At 46.8% G+C, this 20,077-nt stretch overlaps 2 protein-coding genes across 3 annotated transcripts in view; one reads left to right on the top strand and one right to left on the bottom strand.

Moving 5' to 3' along the window:
* The window catches only part of RTN3 (reticulon 3), a 46,317-nt gene extending 35,515 nt beyond the window's left edge, over positions 1 to 10,802 (top strand). For both annotated transcript variants that reach the window (XM_074231216.1, XM_074231215.1), the window contains exons 2-7: positions 6,776 to 6,983; positions 8,374 to 8,512; positions 8,997 to 9,066; positions 9,479 to 9,525; positions 9,760 to 9,818; positions 10,669 to 10,802. In XM_074231216.1, the coding sequence (XP_074087317.1) occupies positions 6,776 to 6,983; positions 8,374 to 8,512; positions 8,997 to 9,066; positions 9,479 to 9,525; positions 9,760 to 9,818; positions 10,669 to 10,714 (569 nt within the window). In that variant the 3' untranslated portion in view covers positions 10,715 to 10,802. The remainder of the gene's footprint in view (positions 1 to 6,775; positions 6,984 to 8,373; positions 8,513 to 8,996; positions 9,067 to 9,478; positions 9,526 to 9,759; positions 9,819 to 10,668) is intronic.
* A 4,134-nt stretch (positions 10,803 to 14,936) lies between these two features.
* On the bottom strand, positions 14,937 to 18,738 carry ZFTA (zinc finger translocation associated). Its single transcript, XM_074231653.1, is given in 5 exon segments — positions 14,937 to 15,778; positions 15,781 to 16,340; positions 16,735 to 17,088; positions 17,936 to 18,487; positions 18,660 to 18,738. Coding segments are annotated over 5 exon segments (1,887 nt in total). The 3' UTR covers positions 14,937 to 15,436.
* Between the last annotated feature and the right edge of the window lie 1,339 nt (positions 18,739 to 20,077).

The raw sequence follows: 20,077 nt of genomic DNA, 5'->3' as shown, positions 1-20,077 counted from the left end.
ACTTGGGAAGACTTGTATGAACTGATGGAGAGTGAGTGAGATGGGCAGAACCAGGAGAACAGTTTATGAAATAATATTGTAAAGACCATCAATTTTAAAGTCTTAGGAACATTGACACAGTATCCAATTAAAAAATTCCACAAGATAGATGATGAATCATGCTCCCAATGTCATGATAAATAATAGGCTCAGAGTGTAGGTGAAAACTTGTTTTAGGACATGGACAGTGCAGAAATTTATTTTGATTGACTATACATGCTTGTAACAAGGCATTTTGCTCTTACTGTCTCAGTGGTGAGAGGGGGGAGGTGTTAAAAACATGGATCTTTTGTTTAAAAAAAAGGAATTTAATTTTTTTAAAAATAAGAGCTTTGGAATAGAGAGTTAGAAAGTAAATAACTTAATACAATACAAAATTTCCCCCCAAAACTTTTTGTGGTAGTACCAAAACCTTACCCAAATAGCAAGATTCCTTAAAAATGAGAATACACCTTGTAGAAGTTGACTCCTGAGACAATAAAAAATATTAAAAATAAAATCAAAAGGTTGAAAAATGGAAGAAAATCCAAGGTTTCTTATTAAAAATGACTGACTTGAAAAATGGATCAAGAAGCAGATAATTTAAGAATCTTTGGGACTCCCTGAAAGCCACGACCATAAGAAGAACCTGGATATCATATTTAAAGAAAACATGAAAGAAGACTGTCTAGACAATTTAGAACAAGAGGGCAAAGAGAGTAAAAGGAACCCACTAATCACCTCCTGAAAGAAACTCTAGATTAAACTCATAGGAACAGCAACAAAATCCAAAGCTTTGGACTAAGTTTATACTGACCCTAGGAATATCAATATTACATTCCCTTGTTTTTATTTTCATTTTTTTTAATTTAATCCTGTAAAAGAGGCTTTCTTTTGTATAAAAAACATATAGCATAACTACTAGTTGAAGTTAGGATTCCATTCACTTAAATTGGGTTCTGATTCTTCTGGTTTTAATATTTAAGTAATGTAATTTAGGATTGCCTGTGACTTTGTAGAATTTCACTCGATGAGAATGCTTAGAAATTAGGTCAAGGACAGTTTCCCTTTATGAATTTTGTAAAAAGATCATATAAACACAAGTTAAAAGAAAAACTAGTAGTATTTCTTTACACATTTGTCTTTTTTCATTCTTTATCCTATAGAAATAGGCAAACAACAGATGCCTGGTTAACTTCAGTGAATATTTATGATACATTCTTAATTATTTGTAGTACAAGACAGGAATGCAAAGATTTCCCTCAAGGTGCTTTCAGTCTGCTAAGGAAAATAGAATCATATTCTCCTTTAAATATAAATACAAGGTAGTGTGATAGTTGCAAATGAGAGGACCAGACAAAGTAATTTCAGAAATTTGAGGAGGGGAATTAGTGTTAGCTGAGAAGATGATATCAGGGAAGAGAAAGGGTCATGGATGCTGTGTGTTGAAGGTAAAGAAAGGTTTTACTAGGCAGATATGAGAGACGAGGAGACATTATGAATATGGGAGTTGCCTGCCATATGGGAATACATGGAATCACTAGTAGTTTTTTGGCAAGAATGTAGGAACGATGGAGTAAGAATGTAAAATAAAGTTAGAAAGCTAAGCTTGTGCTGTGTCTTGAATATCCTGTACTGCTGAAGATTTGAGGCAAGAGTGAATTGAGCAGATATATTAAGATTGGCTTGGCAGCTCTGTGGAGAATGGATTGAAGACTGGGACTAGGGCACCTTCTGGGAATACCCTAAATTACTGAGATGAGGTGATTTGAATTATGGAAGGGTAGAGTAAGTGGAGAAACTGGTATATATGGAAAAGAATATTTTGGGTGAGGAGTAGAATTTATATTTTCTCATAGAAACACCCTTTTACCATTGAAGACCAAATATAGTTTTAGTGAGTTGACGAGGACAATAGGAGGTTGTGACTTGCCCAGGATGTTACTGCTAATGTGTGTCTCAGCCCTTGACTGGATCTTACTGACTCCTACAGCTGTCTCAACTAAGGTTTGAAAAGCTAAATAAGGCTTCAAAGCTGATTGGAATTGAGTGGTGAAAGGGGAGAGCCAGTTGACTTAGAAGTTTCATCCTGGCCAACTGGGAAGGTATTCCCCCCTGTCAGATTATCTTATACTGACCTGCTTTGTATTTATTCTCTGAATTTGTCTTGTTTCCCCACCCCACTCCTTGTTTGTCTCTGTCTCATTTTCACCCCCATTCAAATGAAAGTAGGGCCTATTTCATTTATTGTATGGGCATCCCCAGCACCATACTCAGCATATTGTAGGCAATTAATAAATACTTGGGGACAGGTTGGTGTGATGCTGTCAACAGAATTTGAGAACTTGGGAAGTAAGGTAGGGGTGATTGTTGAGTTTTACTTTGCTTTTGAACTGTTAGAGGACAATTCCAGAAATAGGTCATTTGTATAGGGATGATGCCATGGCAGGGGCGGGGCTCAGTAGCCCAGGTAAAGTCCCTGTATCAGGTGGGAAGACTGGCTGACTTTGGGGTGAAGTGACCAGCAGGAAGAACCTGGAGAGGGCAGTGTCTGCTGCAAAGATAGGTCCTGGGTGGAAGCCAGTCAACTGGCTGGAGACCTGGAGTGAAAACCATAAGACAGAGGGTAGGAGGAAAGTATAATCTTGGCATTCATTTAATCATCTCTGGCCAGACAAAGACTACAAGCACTAAACAAACACTAGCAAAGTGCTCTCTAGTGGAATTTCTTTGGTAAGAGGCAAAACGATGAGCGGATCAGTTATTTTTAAGTGATGTTTCTGAAATCCTTAAGTGTGTTTGAAAAGTTTGGCAAGCTGTGGATATAACTGGGTACTAGACCCTTCTTTGCCAATGAGCCAGCCAGCCCAAGTGTATCACTGTGGTCTCCAAGTCTGGATCATTGGCATCAAAGCTGAGGGGTTTGGGGGAGGTTTTTTGGTTTTTGCAAGGCAGTGGGATTAAGTGACTTGCCCAAGGTCATACTGCTCTGCTAGGTTATTATTAAGTGTCTTGATTTGAACTTAGGTCCTCCTGACTCCAGGGCTGGTGCTCTATCCACTGCACTACCCAGCTGCCCCTAAAACTTGGTTTTAATAAATATCATACCTTGTAAAAGTCATTTGCTGCTTAATAATTGGTGCCTAATGCATCAGAATTAACATTTTGCTAGTTGATTCAGTCCTTCAGCAATATAAGTGGTGATTGTTCAGCATTTCTGATAGTATTCATTTCCAATTTGCTTCGTAATACACACAAGGGAACAAAGTTCGGTCCTGACTTTAGTGTTCCAAGAAGGGACATTTCCATATATAGAATACAAAAAGAGGGTTTTATATGAAATAAAAACCTTCCTATCACTTTTAAAAGTACATAATGCATTCCACAAATTACTTTAAAAACTGTCCTTTTGTACTTCCTTCTGAATTTTCCGTGTGTGTGCGCGTGTGCGCACGTGCATATAGTTCAGGCTTTTTGATGGGGTTTTTTTTGATAACACTGTTGGTAATTGTCCTTTATATTAAAGAAAAGGAAAGGGAAAATAAAAACTCCTGTGATAGACTAGCAGTCAAACCAAACAGATCCACATAGTGGTCATGTCCAAAAATATATTTGTTGTGAGTCCTTATATCTCACTTCTCTGTCATAAGATGGATAACTGGTGTCTTCATGGGTCTCCTGGAGACCTGTGTCTTAATGGTTAATCATTTTTTTTGAACAGTTAAGTTTTTCTAAATTGTTTTTCTTCTCATTGTTGTGGTCTTTGTGACAGTTGTTATCCTGATTCTTAACATTTCATAATAGTTGGAATTCTCTGACACTGTCTCTTTCCTGATTTCACCCATTACATTAATGTACCATAATTTGTTCAGCCATTCCCCAGTTGTCCCTGAGTAAACTCAGACCCTCCTTTAGATTCTAATTCTTGTTTTCTCTTCTTTTAATTATTTCCCCTTCAGTTTCAGGAAGTTTGTCTTCTTGTAACTCTTCCCTTCTGCTTGTTATCTTATGTCTGACCTTCCCTGCACCTCCAGACTGGTTTCTGTTTGATCTTTTTCTATAACAAACTATGTAATCAGGTAAGACAGTTATTTGATGACAACCCTAACCCTAACACTTTTTTCTCTTACTTGTATATTCTCATGTACTCTGAGAAGTAACAAGTTCACCCCCTTCTTCCTTTCTGTGCCGCTATATTATTTCTTTTACTCTTCCTTCCCTTTCTCTTAAAAATTATCTGAATTGAACCAATCCATCTCTAGGAACTGTTATCTTATTTAATTAGCAATCTCTGTATCTTAACACTTGAAGGGTTTTTAAAATTTTTTATTTTAAGACAATGGGGTTAAGTGACTTGCCCAAGATCATACAGCTAGGCAATTAAGTGTCTGAGGCCGGATTTGAAGCCCCTGATTCCAGGGTAAGTGCTCTATCCACTGTGCCACCCTAGCTGTCCCCCAAACTTGAAGATTCTTAAGGAACACTCTGTAGAATTATAATATTCTTGGTTATAAACTGCTGCCTTTTGGAATACTGTGGTTCCAATATTCTGTTCCTCTGGTTTTAGTAAAAACTGCCAAGCTTTGTGTGGGCCTGGTTATAGTTTCTGAATGCTTGCTGATTTTTTTGGTTTGTTAGTATTTTTATGGGGAATTTCTATATTTTTAAATATGACATCCCTAGATCTAGATAAGTTTACATTTGTGATTTCTTGTGTGTCCAGATACTTTAAAAAAAAATCATGGTTTTTTTTTTAAACTGGTTTTCACGGTTTCAGGGAATCCTAATTCTAAATCAGTTATCCTTCCATGTCTTTCCTTCAGAACTTTTTTACTTTTTATCTCTTGCTTCATTTCTTTTAGGTATTGTAATCCTTGTGGAAAATTCATTTTTTTCTTTGAAAAAGGAAAAATTATGGAGTTGGCTGTAATTCTTTTTTTTTATTTAAGGCAATAGGCTTAAGTGACTTGCCCAAGTGTAATTCTTGATAATGATCTGTTTTCTTTGATTTACCCTTTTTTCCAGTTTTGGTTCCTGAACTGAGGCTTTGTTAGGGCTGGACTTTTGGTTCAGATTCTTTGGTTTGTTTATGTGTCCCGTGGGGTCTTGCCAGAATTAATGTTGGTCTCTCTCCCTTCACCACTCTTCTAGGCCTTCTCTGGTTTAGCAAGGGTAGATAGAGTACTAGGGTTCTTAGAGCCCCTGGGCCTGAGCTGTCTTGGTGTAAGTTCTGTTGCCCAGAGATTTCATTTGCCCACAGTGATAGTCAGTCCATATCAGAGTCTACCTCAGAGATATTCAGATTCTAGGCTCCAAACCGGAGAGACTCTCAGATCCTGGGTAAGTTAAAGATATACTGCTTTCTAGCATCGGATTTAATTAAATAAAAACTTAAAGTACTTGCTCATTTATCCTTTGTTTGTTTTCTTTAACCCTTGGTCTTAAGACAATTCTCCTTCCTTGATAGTTCACTAAACCTTCACCATTCATTCCAAGGTTACTAGAGATACACAGGCCTTTTCTGAGGAATTGCCCTAAGTTTCTGAGATATAGCCCTGATTTGGTTAAAATTACCTCTCTGAAATCTACTTGAAGCCATTGTAAAGACAAATCCCCAAGCTCCTGTTCACCAAAATTCATAAACCAGCTTTTTTTCTTTGTGAACTCAGTTTAGCATCCCTCATTTCAGTAGAATTGGTTTATTTTAGTTCTCTCTATTTCCCCCAATATAAATTCAATCTTTTCCCCTTTATGTAACCAAAAGCTCAATTAAAAAAAGACTAGGTTTTCCCCAATTTTTGAATTTCCTATCTGTTGGCCAGAGTTTGATGGTGGTGGTGGGTAATAGTTTTTAGCGATAGATTGACAGATAATTAGCTTAGTATTTCTTGATTTACTTATTCTCCCTCAACCGATAAATGTATCTATCCCCAGATTCCTGAAAGTTTTGAGGAATGGAGGGAATAATGTTAGCATAACTCTTCCTACTAATATTACACAAGCCACTAAAATTATTGCCTACAAATCAGACATAATTTGCTTGTCATAGAATTATTAGATTGGATTCTAAAATCCCTTTTGATAAATAGAATATTTTTTATAAAGTCAAGTGTGTAGTAAGACACCTTGTTAAAAGATAGTGACACCATTAATATTAGAATTAGCCATCTTTCATTAGTGAAATCTTAATAGAATAGCAATTATCATCTAGTTAAGGTAAAATCAGTGTCAATAGCTTTAAAAAGACTAAAGGAATAAATTTTCCCTATCTCTGACTTTTGAATCCTGTAATATCCTGATTTATTGTGGTATATTTCAAACACATCCAGATGTGTTTAATTACAAATTTCTCCTCCATGCAAAAAATACTCTTCAAGTAAACATTGTTAAGTTCTGTCAAATCCAAACTCATAACTTAGACTTTGAGGTTTTATTGAATTCTCATTTGCTTTATGGAAGTGGAGATATTCCTAAAAAGTTATCCATAAATGTCATTTTATTTTAGATGTACTTGAGGAAATTCAGTGTTGGAAGTTACACTGTTTATTGAAGTTGGAAGTTACACTGTTTATTGAAGTTGGAGGTTACACTGTTTATTGAAGCCTTTTGTTTAATGAAATCCATTTACAATAATACTCTCTAATTTTGTCAGGTTTTCATGAAGTGAGACCACTCTGTGTCCTGGCTAGAAGTTAGAAGCAGACCCCATGGAGATACTTGGTCATGTTCTTAGAACTTCTTCCTTTTCCTTTGGCAGTGCATGATCTCATCTTCTGGCGGGATGTCAAGAAGACCGGCCTTGTCTTTGGCACAACATTGATTATGCTGCTCTCCCTAGCAGCTTTCAGTGTCATCAGTGTGGCTTCTTACCTCATCTTGGCCCTTCTCTCTATCACCATCAGCTTCAGGGTCTACAGGTCTGTCATCCAAGCTGTCCAGAAGTCAGAAGAAGGCCATCCATTCAAGTGAGTGCAAAGTATTTTGAAGGAAATTCTGCAGCTCGGTAACTAGTATGACAGTATTAAAAAAAAACCCAAAAGTCTACCCCATGCACTAGTGTGGGACCAGTAAATCGACTTAGAGTACTGCTAAGGAATTTCTGGCAGAGGCAGGATTCTCCAAGAAGGGGCAACTTGTGGAAGCTATGGTCTCGGGCCAGGGAAGCTTTGGGCTCCCCCATCAGATGGAAACTAACAGCAGATGGGGTGACATACAGCTCATAGCCTCTTTGAAAGTTAGGCTTTTGGAGCTCTCTATAAGTCATAACGCTTGGCAAAGCATTTTCATCCTTGGTGTGTGAAGTGGTTGGATTCTTAATTCATCTCAAAACTCTTTCAATGCCTTGACACACATTTTTTCTTTAGCTACATTTATATTTTATTTTGATCACATTTTGATAAAGCTAGCTAAGTGGGTATGTTTCTGGGATTCAGTTTTTGACTACTCACATTTTTCTTCAAATATCAGTCATAGGGTTTCTAATACTTTCCCATTAAAAATCCCTTAAAATATTACTTTGAGGGAAAAATGTTATTTATTTTTTATCTTTTTTTTATAGAAAAGGGAGTTTTCCCAAGTGGTGGTGGGGGGAGAGATATATTCAGAGCTGCCCCAGAGATTTAATGCTACCACTCTGCACCTCAGTTTCTTTTCATTTAAGGAAAAACAAAAGGAATAACATTTTTTACCCCAAGCATGTTTTAGGATTGTGAAAAATGTAAACAAAGTGGCTCAAAGGAATAATTTTATTATTGTTCTGTTAGTTCATTTATCGTACCATTTCTTCATTTTGGTTTGTTTTTTGTTTTTTGTTTGTTTTTTTTTTTTGCAAAGCAGTGGGGTTTAGTGACTTGTCCAAGGTCACACAACAGAATTTGAACTCTGGTCTTCTTGACTCCGGGACCAGTGCTCTATCCAACTGCGCCACCTAGCTGCTCCCTTTTTTTCTTCTTAACATCATTTTGAACTTCTTTGGTGGAGTGGTTTCTTTGTTTTATTTTTTGTTGCTAAATGTTCTAAATAGTTATTGTCCCTAACTCTTATGAACCCATTTTTAAAAAAAATATATAAATATTTTATTGTTTTCCAATTACATACAATGGCATTATAAACCCATTTTGAGACAAAAATTTAATTTTGTTTTACAGAGAAGAAAGTCACCACCACAAAGGCTCAAGATTACAATCCCATGATAGAGCTGGGAGTTGTTCCTCAGTTAGGTCCCATTCACCATCTATCCAGTAAACCAGATTTACACTTTCTTGAAGGCAGAGGAAGAAAATCCAAATTGATGAGATGAGCTTAATTTGAATTTTGAGTCAATTATAGGTTATTTTTTTTCTTTTTTCCATTAAGGGCCTACCTGGATGTGGACATTGCTTTGTCCTCAGAAGCTTTCCATAATTATGTGAATGCTGCTATGGTGCATGTCAACAAGGCTCTCAAACTCATCATCCGTCTCTTTCTGGTGGAAGATTTGGTGGATTCTTTAAAGGTTAGTTAGTGCTTAAGGGTGTAAGAAGGACTGGGTGAAGGGATAGTGTCTGCAAAGTGAGGATCAAAGATAGAGGAAAAGACCCCTCTCTTCTTGCTAAAAGAACACAGACTAGGAGGAAGAAAGGGAAAAGGGAACTAACAAGAAGTGGGTTTAAATTTGGCTTTGGGGTACGGACTCTGCAAAACTTTGCAATCCTGAAATTTTGAGAGCTTTTAACCAGAAATAAAGCCAGAAGCCTTTAACCGGTGGTTGGTGGCGGAGGCTTACTTAAGGAGCAGAATTGGCAAACTGTCATGGTTTGCCTTCCAGCTAAAAATGGCTTCCACATTTTTCAAATACAGTTTCATTGTACTTAAAAATGGAAAAAAAAAACATTCTCAACTCAGAAGTTGCACAGAAAAACAGGCCAAAATGTTGTGACCTTGGACTGGGGTGTCCCCTGGGCATGGTGCCTCTAACAGTCTGACCATGTCCTTTTCAGCTGGCCGTCCTCATGTGGTTGATGACATACGTGGGGGCAGTTTTCAATGGAATCACCCTCCTGATCCTTGGTAAGTGCTTGATGGGGCTGCCGCTTGAGTACTCCTGTCTTAGGTAGTGATGGGTCCTCTCACCATTTGGCAGGGGGAGCTCCTGGAGCACAGAGACCAATGGGGCCCTGGTTCTGCCCTTGTATCCCCAGCAGTCAGCACAGGGGGACCGATAGTAAGCTCTCAATAAATGTTTGTCAGTTGGCCTTTATTGGGCCACATGACCTTGACCCCAAGAGTCCATCACAAACTGTATTTACTGTATATGCTGCTATTTTCTTGCATCTTCATAAAGCTCGAATTTCTTAATTTAGATTTTTTTTTTCCCCTTGGGAATTATTTTGAATCAGAAGTCAAAACTGTTTTCTTAATTTTATACACATACACATATGTTGCTCTGATCATACTATCCATTTCTGATTGTTTCTTCCAGGGGAACTGCTGGTCTTCAGTGTTCCAATTGTCTATGAAAAGTATAAGGTAAGTAACGGATTGATTTCATTGTATTTGTTTCATCCTTTTACTATCATTGGCAGCTTAGCACTTCAGTGAGTGAGGAACGGTCACAACAGAAAATGCAAATTTCAGACTCTGTCCCCAATCCTGGAAGACTTCTAGGTGAAGACGGTTATGTTAGAGGGAAAGGCCTTCCTTGGGGGAAGAGAGGCTTCCTTCTGTCTGCTTTGACAACTGCTCTCTCTTTGTTCCCTAAAGACGCAGATCGACCACTATGTTGGCATCGCTCGGGACCAGACCAAGGCAGTTGTTGCCAAGTGAGTATTTGTAACTGCTACAATGTTAACAATACTTGTGGACCCATTGAAACTTCTTTCCCTGAAACATTGTGGAACATACTCTTGTCTTGGGCTGGGGGGAGCTAGATGGCTAAGTAGAGAGGAAGACCCGAATTCAAATGTGACCTCAGACACCTACTAGCTGTGTGACCCTGGGCAAGTCCCTTAACCTTTGCTTGCCTTAATCCACTGGAGAAGGAAATGACAAACCACTGGGTTTTTTTTTTAAATGAAAGATTTTATTTTGAGTTTTACAATTTTTCCCCCAATCTTACTTCCCTCCCCCCACCCCACCCCCACAGAAAGCAATTTGTCTAAAGTATCTTTGCCAAGAAAATTCCATGGACAGTGTGATCCATGGGATTATAAAGAGTTGGACACAAGCAAACACTGGAACAAAAACACAATAGGACATTTGAGTATTTGAAAGTTTTGATTGAAGAATTGTTCTAGCTCAATCACTTCACTCATGTCTGACTGTTCCTATTCAGGGTTTATCCTGGCAAAGATATTGGAATAGTTTGATATTTTCCTTCTCTAGCTTGTTTTACAGATGAGGAAACGGAGGCAAGCAGGGTGTCTAATATACTTTTAAGGTTGAGAGCATGGAGTTGAAGTCAGAAAGATGCTTGGCCTAGTATTGATCAGCTGAATCATAGGTTGAAATCTGAGTTGGCAAAAGGAGTTCCCCACATCAGGGGAATTCCTACCCTGATTGTACTTGATATGTAAATTATAACTCAGGGTTCTTTTCACCCACCACCAGAGTGAAGATGTGTTTTATTCCAAAGGCTGTGTTTCATTTTTTCTTTTTTTTCTTTTCGTATAGGATCCAAGCAAAACTGCCTGGCATCGCAAAGAAAAAGGCAGAATAACAGCTCAGAAACTGAAAACTCAACAGTTACTAAAACACCATTTAATAATTATAATCATTGTTACTTGTACCTATGAAGGAGTATGCTCATTGTCAGCTTGAGCCTGCATTCCAAGTTGTTTTTTTTAATTTGGTATTTTTCCCTTCCCTCATCCTTGCCCTCAGTATCAAGCACAAGAACATTCTGGACTAAAACGAACTGATGTCTTAGAATCCACAAGAGTAAAAGAAAGACTCACATTCATAGGATAAATCCATACCTAGTTTGAGGGATTGGGGAGGGGAGGGGGTTGCCTTTAGCTGAAACCGCAGGATGAAAGATTGGGAGGGAAAGGTGGAATGAGAAAGGAAGATGTAAACCACCAAAATTTCCCACATATGCTGGTCTTTACCAGCCTCTCATCAGTTTATCTTTTTTTTAAGTTAAAAGAGAACAGTTTTTTATTTTTTGCAAATTATTTTGGAGCCAGGAGTATAGATATGAAAGATTTTAGTGATTTTCACATCTTCTGGGGTCTTCTGTATCTCTTCGATCTCATTTTCCTGCCCCCCCTGTGGGAAAGACTGGCATATGTGGTCCCTGCTCTTCTGGGGGCCCTCTTCTCTCCTGTGAACCCTCTGAAAAGTCAGATCTTTTAGTTCCATATAGTAACTTAGAAATAGCTATGATATTCCCTAACAAGTAAGCTACTGGTACTGAAGGAGGGGGACTAGAAGGAAACCCAGAGAAGGGATCATCATCAGCTTGCTACTCTCTCTACCCTAAACAATTAAGAACTACCCTTTTTGAGAAGTAGCCATTTGTTTTATTCCTTTTCTGACACCAGTTCTGAGCTTTAGTCTTCTTGAAGTCATTCCTAGAATGTGCTTTCCTCTCTCTCTCTCCTTCACCTCACTTCAACTTTAATAAGGTTGTACTTTTCATATTATGAAATAAAAAGTCTGTAACTGCTGTACACTGCTGTAAACTTGTTAGAGAAAAAGAATCTGCATGTGGCCTCTTCAGTTGTAATTCTATCTCAGTCTGGGCTGGGGGAACTCGTGAAACATGACCCACCTCTTCTAGCTCCCTTCTTGGCCCTGTGTGTCTTCTCTTCTCCACTGGGCTGTCCTCGAATACCTTTCTCATCCTTGTCCTAAGGAGCAGTTTCCCTCACTACTAAAAAAAAACAACTCCTGATTCCTCCCGCCCCCCCCCCCCCCAAGACTGGGGTTTTAGGTTGGTGGCATGGGTTTGGGAGGAGGAAATAAAGCAAAATGCAGATTAGTTTATAGAAGTACATTTTGTGGTTTACATGGAGGCTAACCTTGTTCTGAGGGTAGCTTTGCATTTTGGAGGTTAGGTATTTTTATTCAGAAGGCTTTCTTCATTTCGGAGGGGGAAGTGGAAAATATGTCTTTTCAACAATTGCCTTGGCCCAAATGTTCCTCAAGATGAAGCAGTTTCTAGCTGGGGCCTCTAGGGTCTGGGATCCCTGAGGTAGGGTTGGTGAGGTACCAGGTCATTTGGGTAAAGACCATACCAGTGGGGCAGAGCAGTTGGCCTAACCCAGCTGCTGGCCTTGGGGTCTCTGCTAGAAGCGTCTCTTCTTTTCCTCCCTCCTAACACTTTCTTCTGATAGTAGATTTGGGAAGCACCTGATTTCCCATAGTACATTTGTTTCTGAGTTTACATGTGAGCTGCCAAAGGTGTTAAGTAGTGAATGTGGGAAATCTGGAGGAAATGGACCCATTTTTTTCTAGGCCCACAACTGCAGCTCAACAGAAAGTAGCATAGGAAAAGTTCTCCCTCTGTTGGAAAAAAGTCCCTTTTAGGGGTTTTAGATGAGTAAGTAGGAAGACTTCGGTGCTGGGAATTTCGAGACAGCGTGACCCCTCCCCGTTCACCCTGTTCTTCCGCCCCCGTTCCTCTTGGGTCCTGATGGGTACTGATGGCCACTGGGCTTCTCCCTCCAAAGGTCCTCCTTCCTGCCCCGGGAGCCTCCATGCCTTGCGCTTCTGTCTGTTCTATTATTACTGCTGTGTGTGGATCAGTGGGCAGATCTTTGTGCCAGGCAGGTTTTGTTGTTGTTGTTTAAAGGCAAAAGATGTAGCCGAAAAATGACTAATGGAGCTCTGTGCGTGCGTGCGTGCGTGTGCGTGCAACACTGGCTACGGTAGCGGCCCTTCTAAGGCGCCTGGGGAATCCCGGCTCCTGTCAAACTGCAAATTGATGTGGTATTAATAAAAGAACACAGTGTCTGTGACTATGGCTGACTCGATTCTTTGTCTCCCTAGCTTGTCCCCCCAAGACCACAGGCCTGAAAGGCTGAAAGGTCACTCACATTCAGCACCTCCTGTGCTGTGGAGGGCCCCACCTTCAGGGGCTGGTGGCCTCCGGTGAGGTCGCAGAGGAATAGAAAGCTGGCTCTGCCTGATTCCTCCCAGCCCCTCTTCTGAGGGCTCCCAATTTCCTCACGGGCTGTGCCAGTTACGCTGTCAGTTCTATTAGGTCTTGCTGGCCTCACAGCTGCCGGTCCAGCACTCGATTGGGTCGACCGTGGAGGGGGAGCCGGGAAACGGGACAGTCATTGGAGCAAAGTGTGGCCTGGGTAAAGATGGGCTCTTCATTTTCCCTCCCAGCCCTACATCATGAGGTCTCCTGAAGACTTTGCATCTTCTGTCTCCTTGCCTTATTCCCCTCCCGCCCAACCACAAAAATCTCCAACAGCATCATGACTCGTTTTTAAAGAATTTATTCAACATACCTCTTTTACAAAACTTAGGTGGATATAAAAAAAATTGATGCAAACAACTCTTCACAAATACGCATACAAATGTTTGGATAATGTCACTAAGTAGTAACATGGCATATAAATATATAGAGTAACATTTACATATTAGCCAGAATAGCAAGCATACCGTTTTAAAAAATGCTCAAGAAGACATATTAACTGTTGAGACAACTGAGGCAGAGTGTTGGATTGGCATGCAGCACACTCCCACCAAGGAGCACCAGGGCTCTGCCCACTTCCCCTTCTCTGCCACAGCATGTCAAATGCAGTGGTACTTGCGGGACCTCATAATACTCTTGGAATGGAAATTTCTTAGAATTTCCAACACCTGTTGGAAGCAGTTGAGAGCTTCCTGTTGGGGCCAGGGGCCCCTGGGTGCAAAAAGAGGTTTCTTAGGCTTGGCCTGCTCTCTACCCAGGCATAAATGAGATGGAGCTGGGTTTAGGGGATCCTAAAATCTGAGGGTTGCCTTCATCTGCTGAACTCATTGGTTGGCACCAGGGAATTGGCTTAAGTGCTTGCTAATTCTACGGAAGAATGAGTTCAATTCCCGCCTCTTAGGTCACCTTGAGCCAGCCAGTCCCAGTAAAAGGGGCCGAAGGGCCTTAGTCATCACTTGGGGGTCTCTTCCGGGAGTATTGCGGAATGGCCAAGTTTGGTTTTCTTCATTGGCAGATATTTTCAGGAAAAAGAAATCTGACCTTTGGAGTCACTTGATTCCTTTTCTGAGTAGGCCCAGTTGTTAGGGGAACGGGAAAGACTGCGCCGGCTGAACATCGTAGGCCAGGATTTTCAGAGTTGCAAGAGACCTCCGTGAAGACCTCATCCACTCCTAACACAAAGGTCGCCCTTCCCTTCGCCACTCTGCCCTGGTGGAACAGCCATCCTACTCAACAGGCCCATTAATGGGCACTTGTGGAATCAGACTGGCAAGGCAGAAGCAGCCCCCCCCCCCTGCTTTAGGGAACTTGGCTAATGCTGCCAACTAGGGGTCATTTCCAGGATCCCCCAGGGCCCCAGATGTCCAAACCGAACGGTGGCCACAGGATCCCCGAAGGGAGGCTCAGGATCAGAATGACTTCACTTCAGCCCCTGGCTTTGGGCCTGAGCCCCCTCGTTTTGTTAAGACAGCAGAACCAGCTTTTCTGCTAATGGTTGCTTGGCAGGGGAGGAGCCCATGCCCTCCTCCCTCAGCGCAGAGGCAATCCCTCTTCCCAGATCCCGGTTCTCTCAAGTGACAGCCCCTTGAAGAAAAACCCTTGGGGTTTGTGGGGCGCCCCAGCAGCGCCTGGGCAGCCAGCCTCCCCGCAGCTGTCCGCAACTCTGCCTGCTCCCCCAAGGGCAGTGGAAGCAATTCTCGGGGCGCACCTCGCAGCTTATCTCTGATCCACGAATAATAAATAAAGACATTTGCACATAAGGGTGATGGCCAGCTCCCTCCCCCCCCCTTCCCCTTCATATAAAAGCATTAAATAGATTTCCAAATAAAATAAAAAATACCAGCCAAGGGCCTGATCTTGGGGCCACCTTTTCTCCACAGGAGAGAGTGAATCGAAACACCCCAAACTTGGACCTGCCTAGAAGATGATCAGAGGCCCCCCACTCCCTAAACCGCTAGCTGGCCGGTTCTCCGGGGCCAGAGGCGCCACTGCCCAGCCCCAGGCCCGGGCCGGAGGGGCACGGCTGCCGCTGCCCCCAGCCTGCACCGTCCGGACGGGCCGGGAAGCGGCGGGCCGGGCAGGGGCCTTTCCCTTCCAGCTGCGCAGCCCGAGGGGCCGGCGGGGGGCCCACAAAGTGCTCGAGCTCTGAAAGCCACGGCCAAGGCCGCCTCTCCGCCCTCGCTCCCGACACCCGGCTGCCAGCCCAATCCTGCCAGGCTCAGGGGAAGGGGCGCCCCGCCGCGGGCCGGGCCACTGAAGGGGGGTGGGGGGGAGGCCGCGGCGGCCCCTCTAGGCCCGGCAGAGGTCGCCGTCGGGGGGCGGCCCGAAGCCCTCCCGGCCGTAGCAGCGCAGGGCCGCCTCCTCGTAGGCCTCCAGGATGGTCTGGCGCTCCTGGGCCGTGAAGTCCATGGAGAAGGGGTGCACCTGCAGGATGTGGCGCTTGATGGTGCTGACCTTGAGCGTGGCCAGCGCGCCCCCGCACACCATGCACACCAGCCCGCGCCGCCGCCCGTCGTAGTCCATCAGGTACTCGGCCCTCCAGCGCGGCTGGTAGTTGCGCCGCTGCTCCCGGCCGCGGGGGGCGGGGGGCGGCGCGGGGGGGGGTGCCGCTGGCCGCGGGGGCCGCCGCCGCCTCCTCCTGGGGTCTCCCGGCGCCCGCGTCTTCCTCTGGGGGGGGGAGGAGAGGGGTGAGGAGAGGGGCCGGGCCCGGGCCGGGCGCCCCCCTGCCCCCCGGCCCCCCCTCCCCGCTCACCCCAGTCTCCCTCGTCCTCCTCCTCCCGGCGCGGCGGGCCCGGGGCTCCCGGGGCTCCCGGGGCCCCCGGGGGCTCGGGCAGCGGCAGCCCCAGGGCCAGCAGGTGCGTGGCCTTGCGGCTCCACTCCTGGGCGATGAGCGCCTTGACGGGCCCGCTGAGGCCGGTGGAGCCGGGGTGGCGCTGGCGGATGTGGCGCTTGATGGTGCTCATCTTCAGCGTGGCCAGCGCGCCCCCGCACACCATGCACACCAGCCCGCGCCGCCCCCCGTCGTAGTCCATCAGGTACTCCAGGCGCCAGCGCTCCTGGTAGTAGCGCCGGTGGTCGCGGCCCCGCGGCAGGCCGCCCTCCGCCCGCGGGGCCCCCGACGCCGCCGGCTCCGCGGGGGGCGCCGCCGGCCCCGGGCCCGGCCGGCTCAGATCCTGGGGGCCCGGGGCGTCGTCTGCGGGAGGAGAGGCGGGGCTCAGCGCGTGGGCCCGGCCTCCCCCCCCCGCGGGGACCCCTCCGGGGCTGCGGCCGGAGGAGCGACTGGCCCAAGGTCACGCGGCCCCCCAGTCCCCCCTCCCCAGCCCGCGGGGCCCGGAGAGGTCGGGGCGCCCACCTGGAGGAGGGGGGAGTGGGGCGCCCACCTGGAGGAGGAGAGGGGGGTGGAGCGCCCACCTGGAGGGGAGGGCACCCACCTGGAGGAGAGGGGGGTGGGGCGCCCACCTGGAGGAGGGGGGCACCCACCTGGAGGAGGGGGGGAGTGGGGCGCCCACCTAGAGGAGGGGGCAGTGGGGCGCCCACCTGGAGGAGAGGGGGGTGGAGCGCCCACCTGGAGGAGGGGGGGCACCCACCTGGAGGAGGCGGGGTGGGGTGGGGCGCCGGCGCGGCCCAGGCCTGCAGCAGGGCGCTGCGCTGGGGGCCCGAGAGCCCCAGGGAGCCGGGGTGCGCCTCCAGGACGTGCGCCCGGATGTCGTCCAGGTGGAGGCTGGGCAGCGCCCGGCCGCAGGCCATGCACACCAGCCGGTTGCCCCGCGGGTCGTAGTCCATGAGGAACTCGGCCCGAAACCAGCTCTGCAGCGATTCCTTCAGCCGCCGCTCCAGGCTCCGGGGGGACCCCGGCCCCCCGCCGCCCCCGGGCCGCCGGGGAATCGAAGGGACCCCGCGCCTCCGGCGCCGGCCACCCCCGCCGCCCGAGGACCATCGGCCTGGAAGGAGGGGGAGAAGGAAGTGAGGGCCGGGGCTCCCGAGGCCAGCCCCGACCCTCGGAGAACCGATCCGGCCTGTCCCCCTCCACGCCCAGCCTGCCCAGTGTTGGCATGTAGCTTTGGCCCCCCTCGGGCTCAGCCCTCCATCCCCCCTCCCCCACCCCCACCAACTTTCTGGACCACCAGGATCCACTGCCCCTCTCCCAAGCCTCAATGTCTCCTTCAGCTTCCTTAAGGATTTCCCTCTCTTCAGGGGCATGGACACCGCAGCTCTTCCTGAAGGCAGGGCTCTGGGTTCAGATCCTAGCTCTGCTATAAACTGGGTGCCCTTAGACCAGTCCTTTCCTCCCCTCCGTAAAGGGAGGAGCCTTGGAAATGGCTCCGACATCTGATTATCTTCCCCTCAAGTCCCCAAGGTGGCCCTGCCATTAGTCTTCCCATATGTCAACGGGAAAGTAGCTTTACATGGAATTGGGGGGAAAAAAAAGCTTTCGTTTGAGGTTTTGCTTTGTTTTGTTTTGTTTAAAAAAAAAAAAAAGCCGAGATGGAGCTGATGGACCACTCCCTGTTTTTTTCCACATGAGGAAACTGAGATCAGAAAGGCTTTGGTCACCACACACCTTAGGAGCTTCCCCAAGCTGCCCCTTTTGCTCTTCTCTTCCCCCCTTCTCCTTGCCTTTCTGTTTTGTTTTTGCAAGGCAATGGGGCTAAGTGGCTTGCCCAAGGTCACACGGCTAGGGAATTGTTAAGTATCTGAGTGCACATTTGAACTCAGGTCTTCCTGACTCCAGGGCCGGTGCTCTAGCCACAGAGTCACCTAGCTGCCCCCCCCTCCTAGCCTTTTTACCTGTACTCTTGGAGAGGCATACTGGGAGAGCAGCAGGAGCCTCCTCCTCCTCCTCCTCCTCCTCTTCCTCCTCCTCTCCTTCCTCCTCTTCCTCAGCTCCCTGGACCCCCAGCCCCTCAGCCTCCCCGCAGGCCCCCAGACCCAGGTGGGCATCCCAGCTGCTGCTGATGGCCTCCTTCTCTCTGGGGCTCCAGTGCAGGGAGTAGGGGTGCTTCTGGCGGATGTGGCGTTTGATGGTGCTGAGTTTGAGGGTGGCCAGGGAGCTGCCACACACCATGCAGACCATCCCATGTCTGGCTGGATTGAAGTCCATCAGGTATTCCAGTCGCCAATGGTCATGATAGTATCGCCGATGGTCTCGCCCCGGGATTCGACTCTTGCCAGGCCTCGAGGCCCGGGCTTCACAGTGGTCCAAGTACTTCCGGCCGGAGGAGGGAGCCCTGCTCCTAGGGGATGGGAGGGACCCCAAGGCACCATCCTCTGGCTTTGGTTCTGGCCCTAGGAGGGGAGGGAGGCACAGCAGAGGTGGGTGGCACCCACATTCAAAGAGAACTCAAGTCCTATTCTCTGGTCCTAGGAGGGGAACGACGTGGGGGCATGGGGGGGAATGGATGGTTGGGGATGGGGGGACTGGTCACCTGAGACTTGGAGGGATCTCAGAGAGCACATACTCTAGTCTTGCTTTCCTAGGGGCTTAGCTCCAACTTCTCTGCCTGCATCTGACTGAGAAAAGGTTCCAGGGTCAAGACCCGGGGAACCCCCGGGTTGAGGCCCACTGGACAAGGACAGCCTCCTATGGCCATGCTGGAGCTGGCTGTCAGCCACAGGACTGGGAGCTCCTGGCCATCCTTTGTCACCCCTCAAGCTTGGTACAGCCCCAAGACTCACTAGTTGCTTCAGACACGTTTATTGAGCGAAGCGGTTAGAAGCAATGACTCAACCCAAGTCCCACACAAGGAACTGCTGACAGACTCCATTTCTCCTGACTCCAAATCCAGAGTTCTTTTCTGCTACAGACCCGAGTGAGGTCTCAGGGAAGATGACTATGAGCACGATAAAGTCCATGATCATTTAATGAAAAGCAAGAAAGAAGGGCATTTTTGCTTTAAGAGGGAGTGGGAACAAAAGGCTATTTGGACCGAGTACATAATTAAGCTTCCTTAAAAAGAAGAGTCCAAAGGAGGAATCTGCCCCTTTAAGAGGGAAGGACCTTCCCAGAATAAGCTAGAAGCTTTAGGCCAAGGGGCCACCCGGGGATGGGGGGGCTGAACCTTCAGAAAGACTTCAGGGAGGACACCTGTTTCCAGTAACTGCTGCAGGCGGGCCCAGCTTTACTGCCTCCGAATGCTGCCCACCCCCAGAGCCACCTCTGGGGCCTAGAGCTGGGAAGGGCCTTAGAACATGGACTTCCAGGAGAGAGGGGTCATAGGTCATGAAATGTCAGAGCTGGGGGGGGGCTTAGAATAAAATGTTTGGGGGAGGGGTCGTAGATCATGATATGAGATCAGGGAGAGGTCTTAGAACATGGGATGTCAGAGAGGGGGAGAACCTGAAAACAGGAGCTAGAATATGGACTGATGAGGAGAGGGGCGATAGATCACGAGATGTCAGAGTTGGGGGGGGGGGGCTTTGAACATGGAACGTTTGGGGAAGGGGCATCGATCATGAGCCCTTAGATCAAGGAGGGACCTTAGAACATGGGATGTCAGAGCTGGGGGCACCCCAAGATGGAGAATGGCAGCGCTGGAAGGGGTTTACAGTTACCAAAGTAGAGCTTACAAATGAAGAACTAAAGACTAGGCAGGGCAGGAGCTCTGTCCAAAACCCTGCGGGTGGCAAAAGGCAAACCCAAGTCTCCTACGCCACCGCTGCCTCTCCTTTGGGTGCAGAACCCACTAGGATCCCAGGCCCCTCTTCCGGTCAGACTGAGGCAGTGTCGGGGCCCAGGGAGGAAGGAGTGGGGCAGGCTCAGGCTGCAGAGGGGGGCCCCCAGCCCTGGCAGGTGGGGTGTTCCAGTCTGTCTCTCTCTCGGGCTGAGCCAGCGGCCTGCTAAGAGAACAGAGCGCACCTTTGGAGTGGCCTCACCACAGGCCAAGCCAAACAGTGCTCCCAACGACCTGGCCCTGCCGCCGGCGCCTGCCA

The sequence above is a fragment of the Macrotis lagotis genome, chromosome 3 (genome assembly GCF_037893015.1).
Source record: "Macrotis lagotis isolate mMagLag1 chromosome 3, bilby.v1.9.chrom.fasta, whole genome shotgun sequence".
In the NCBI taxonomy this organism is placed as follows: domain Eukaryota; kingdom Metazoa; phylum Chordata; class Mammalia; order Peramelemorphia; family Peramelidae; genus Macrotis; species Macrotis lagotis.
This window is presented reverse-complemented; position numbering and strand designations above follow the sequence as displayed.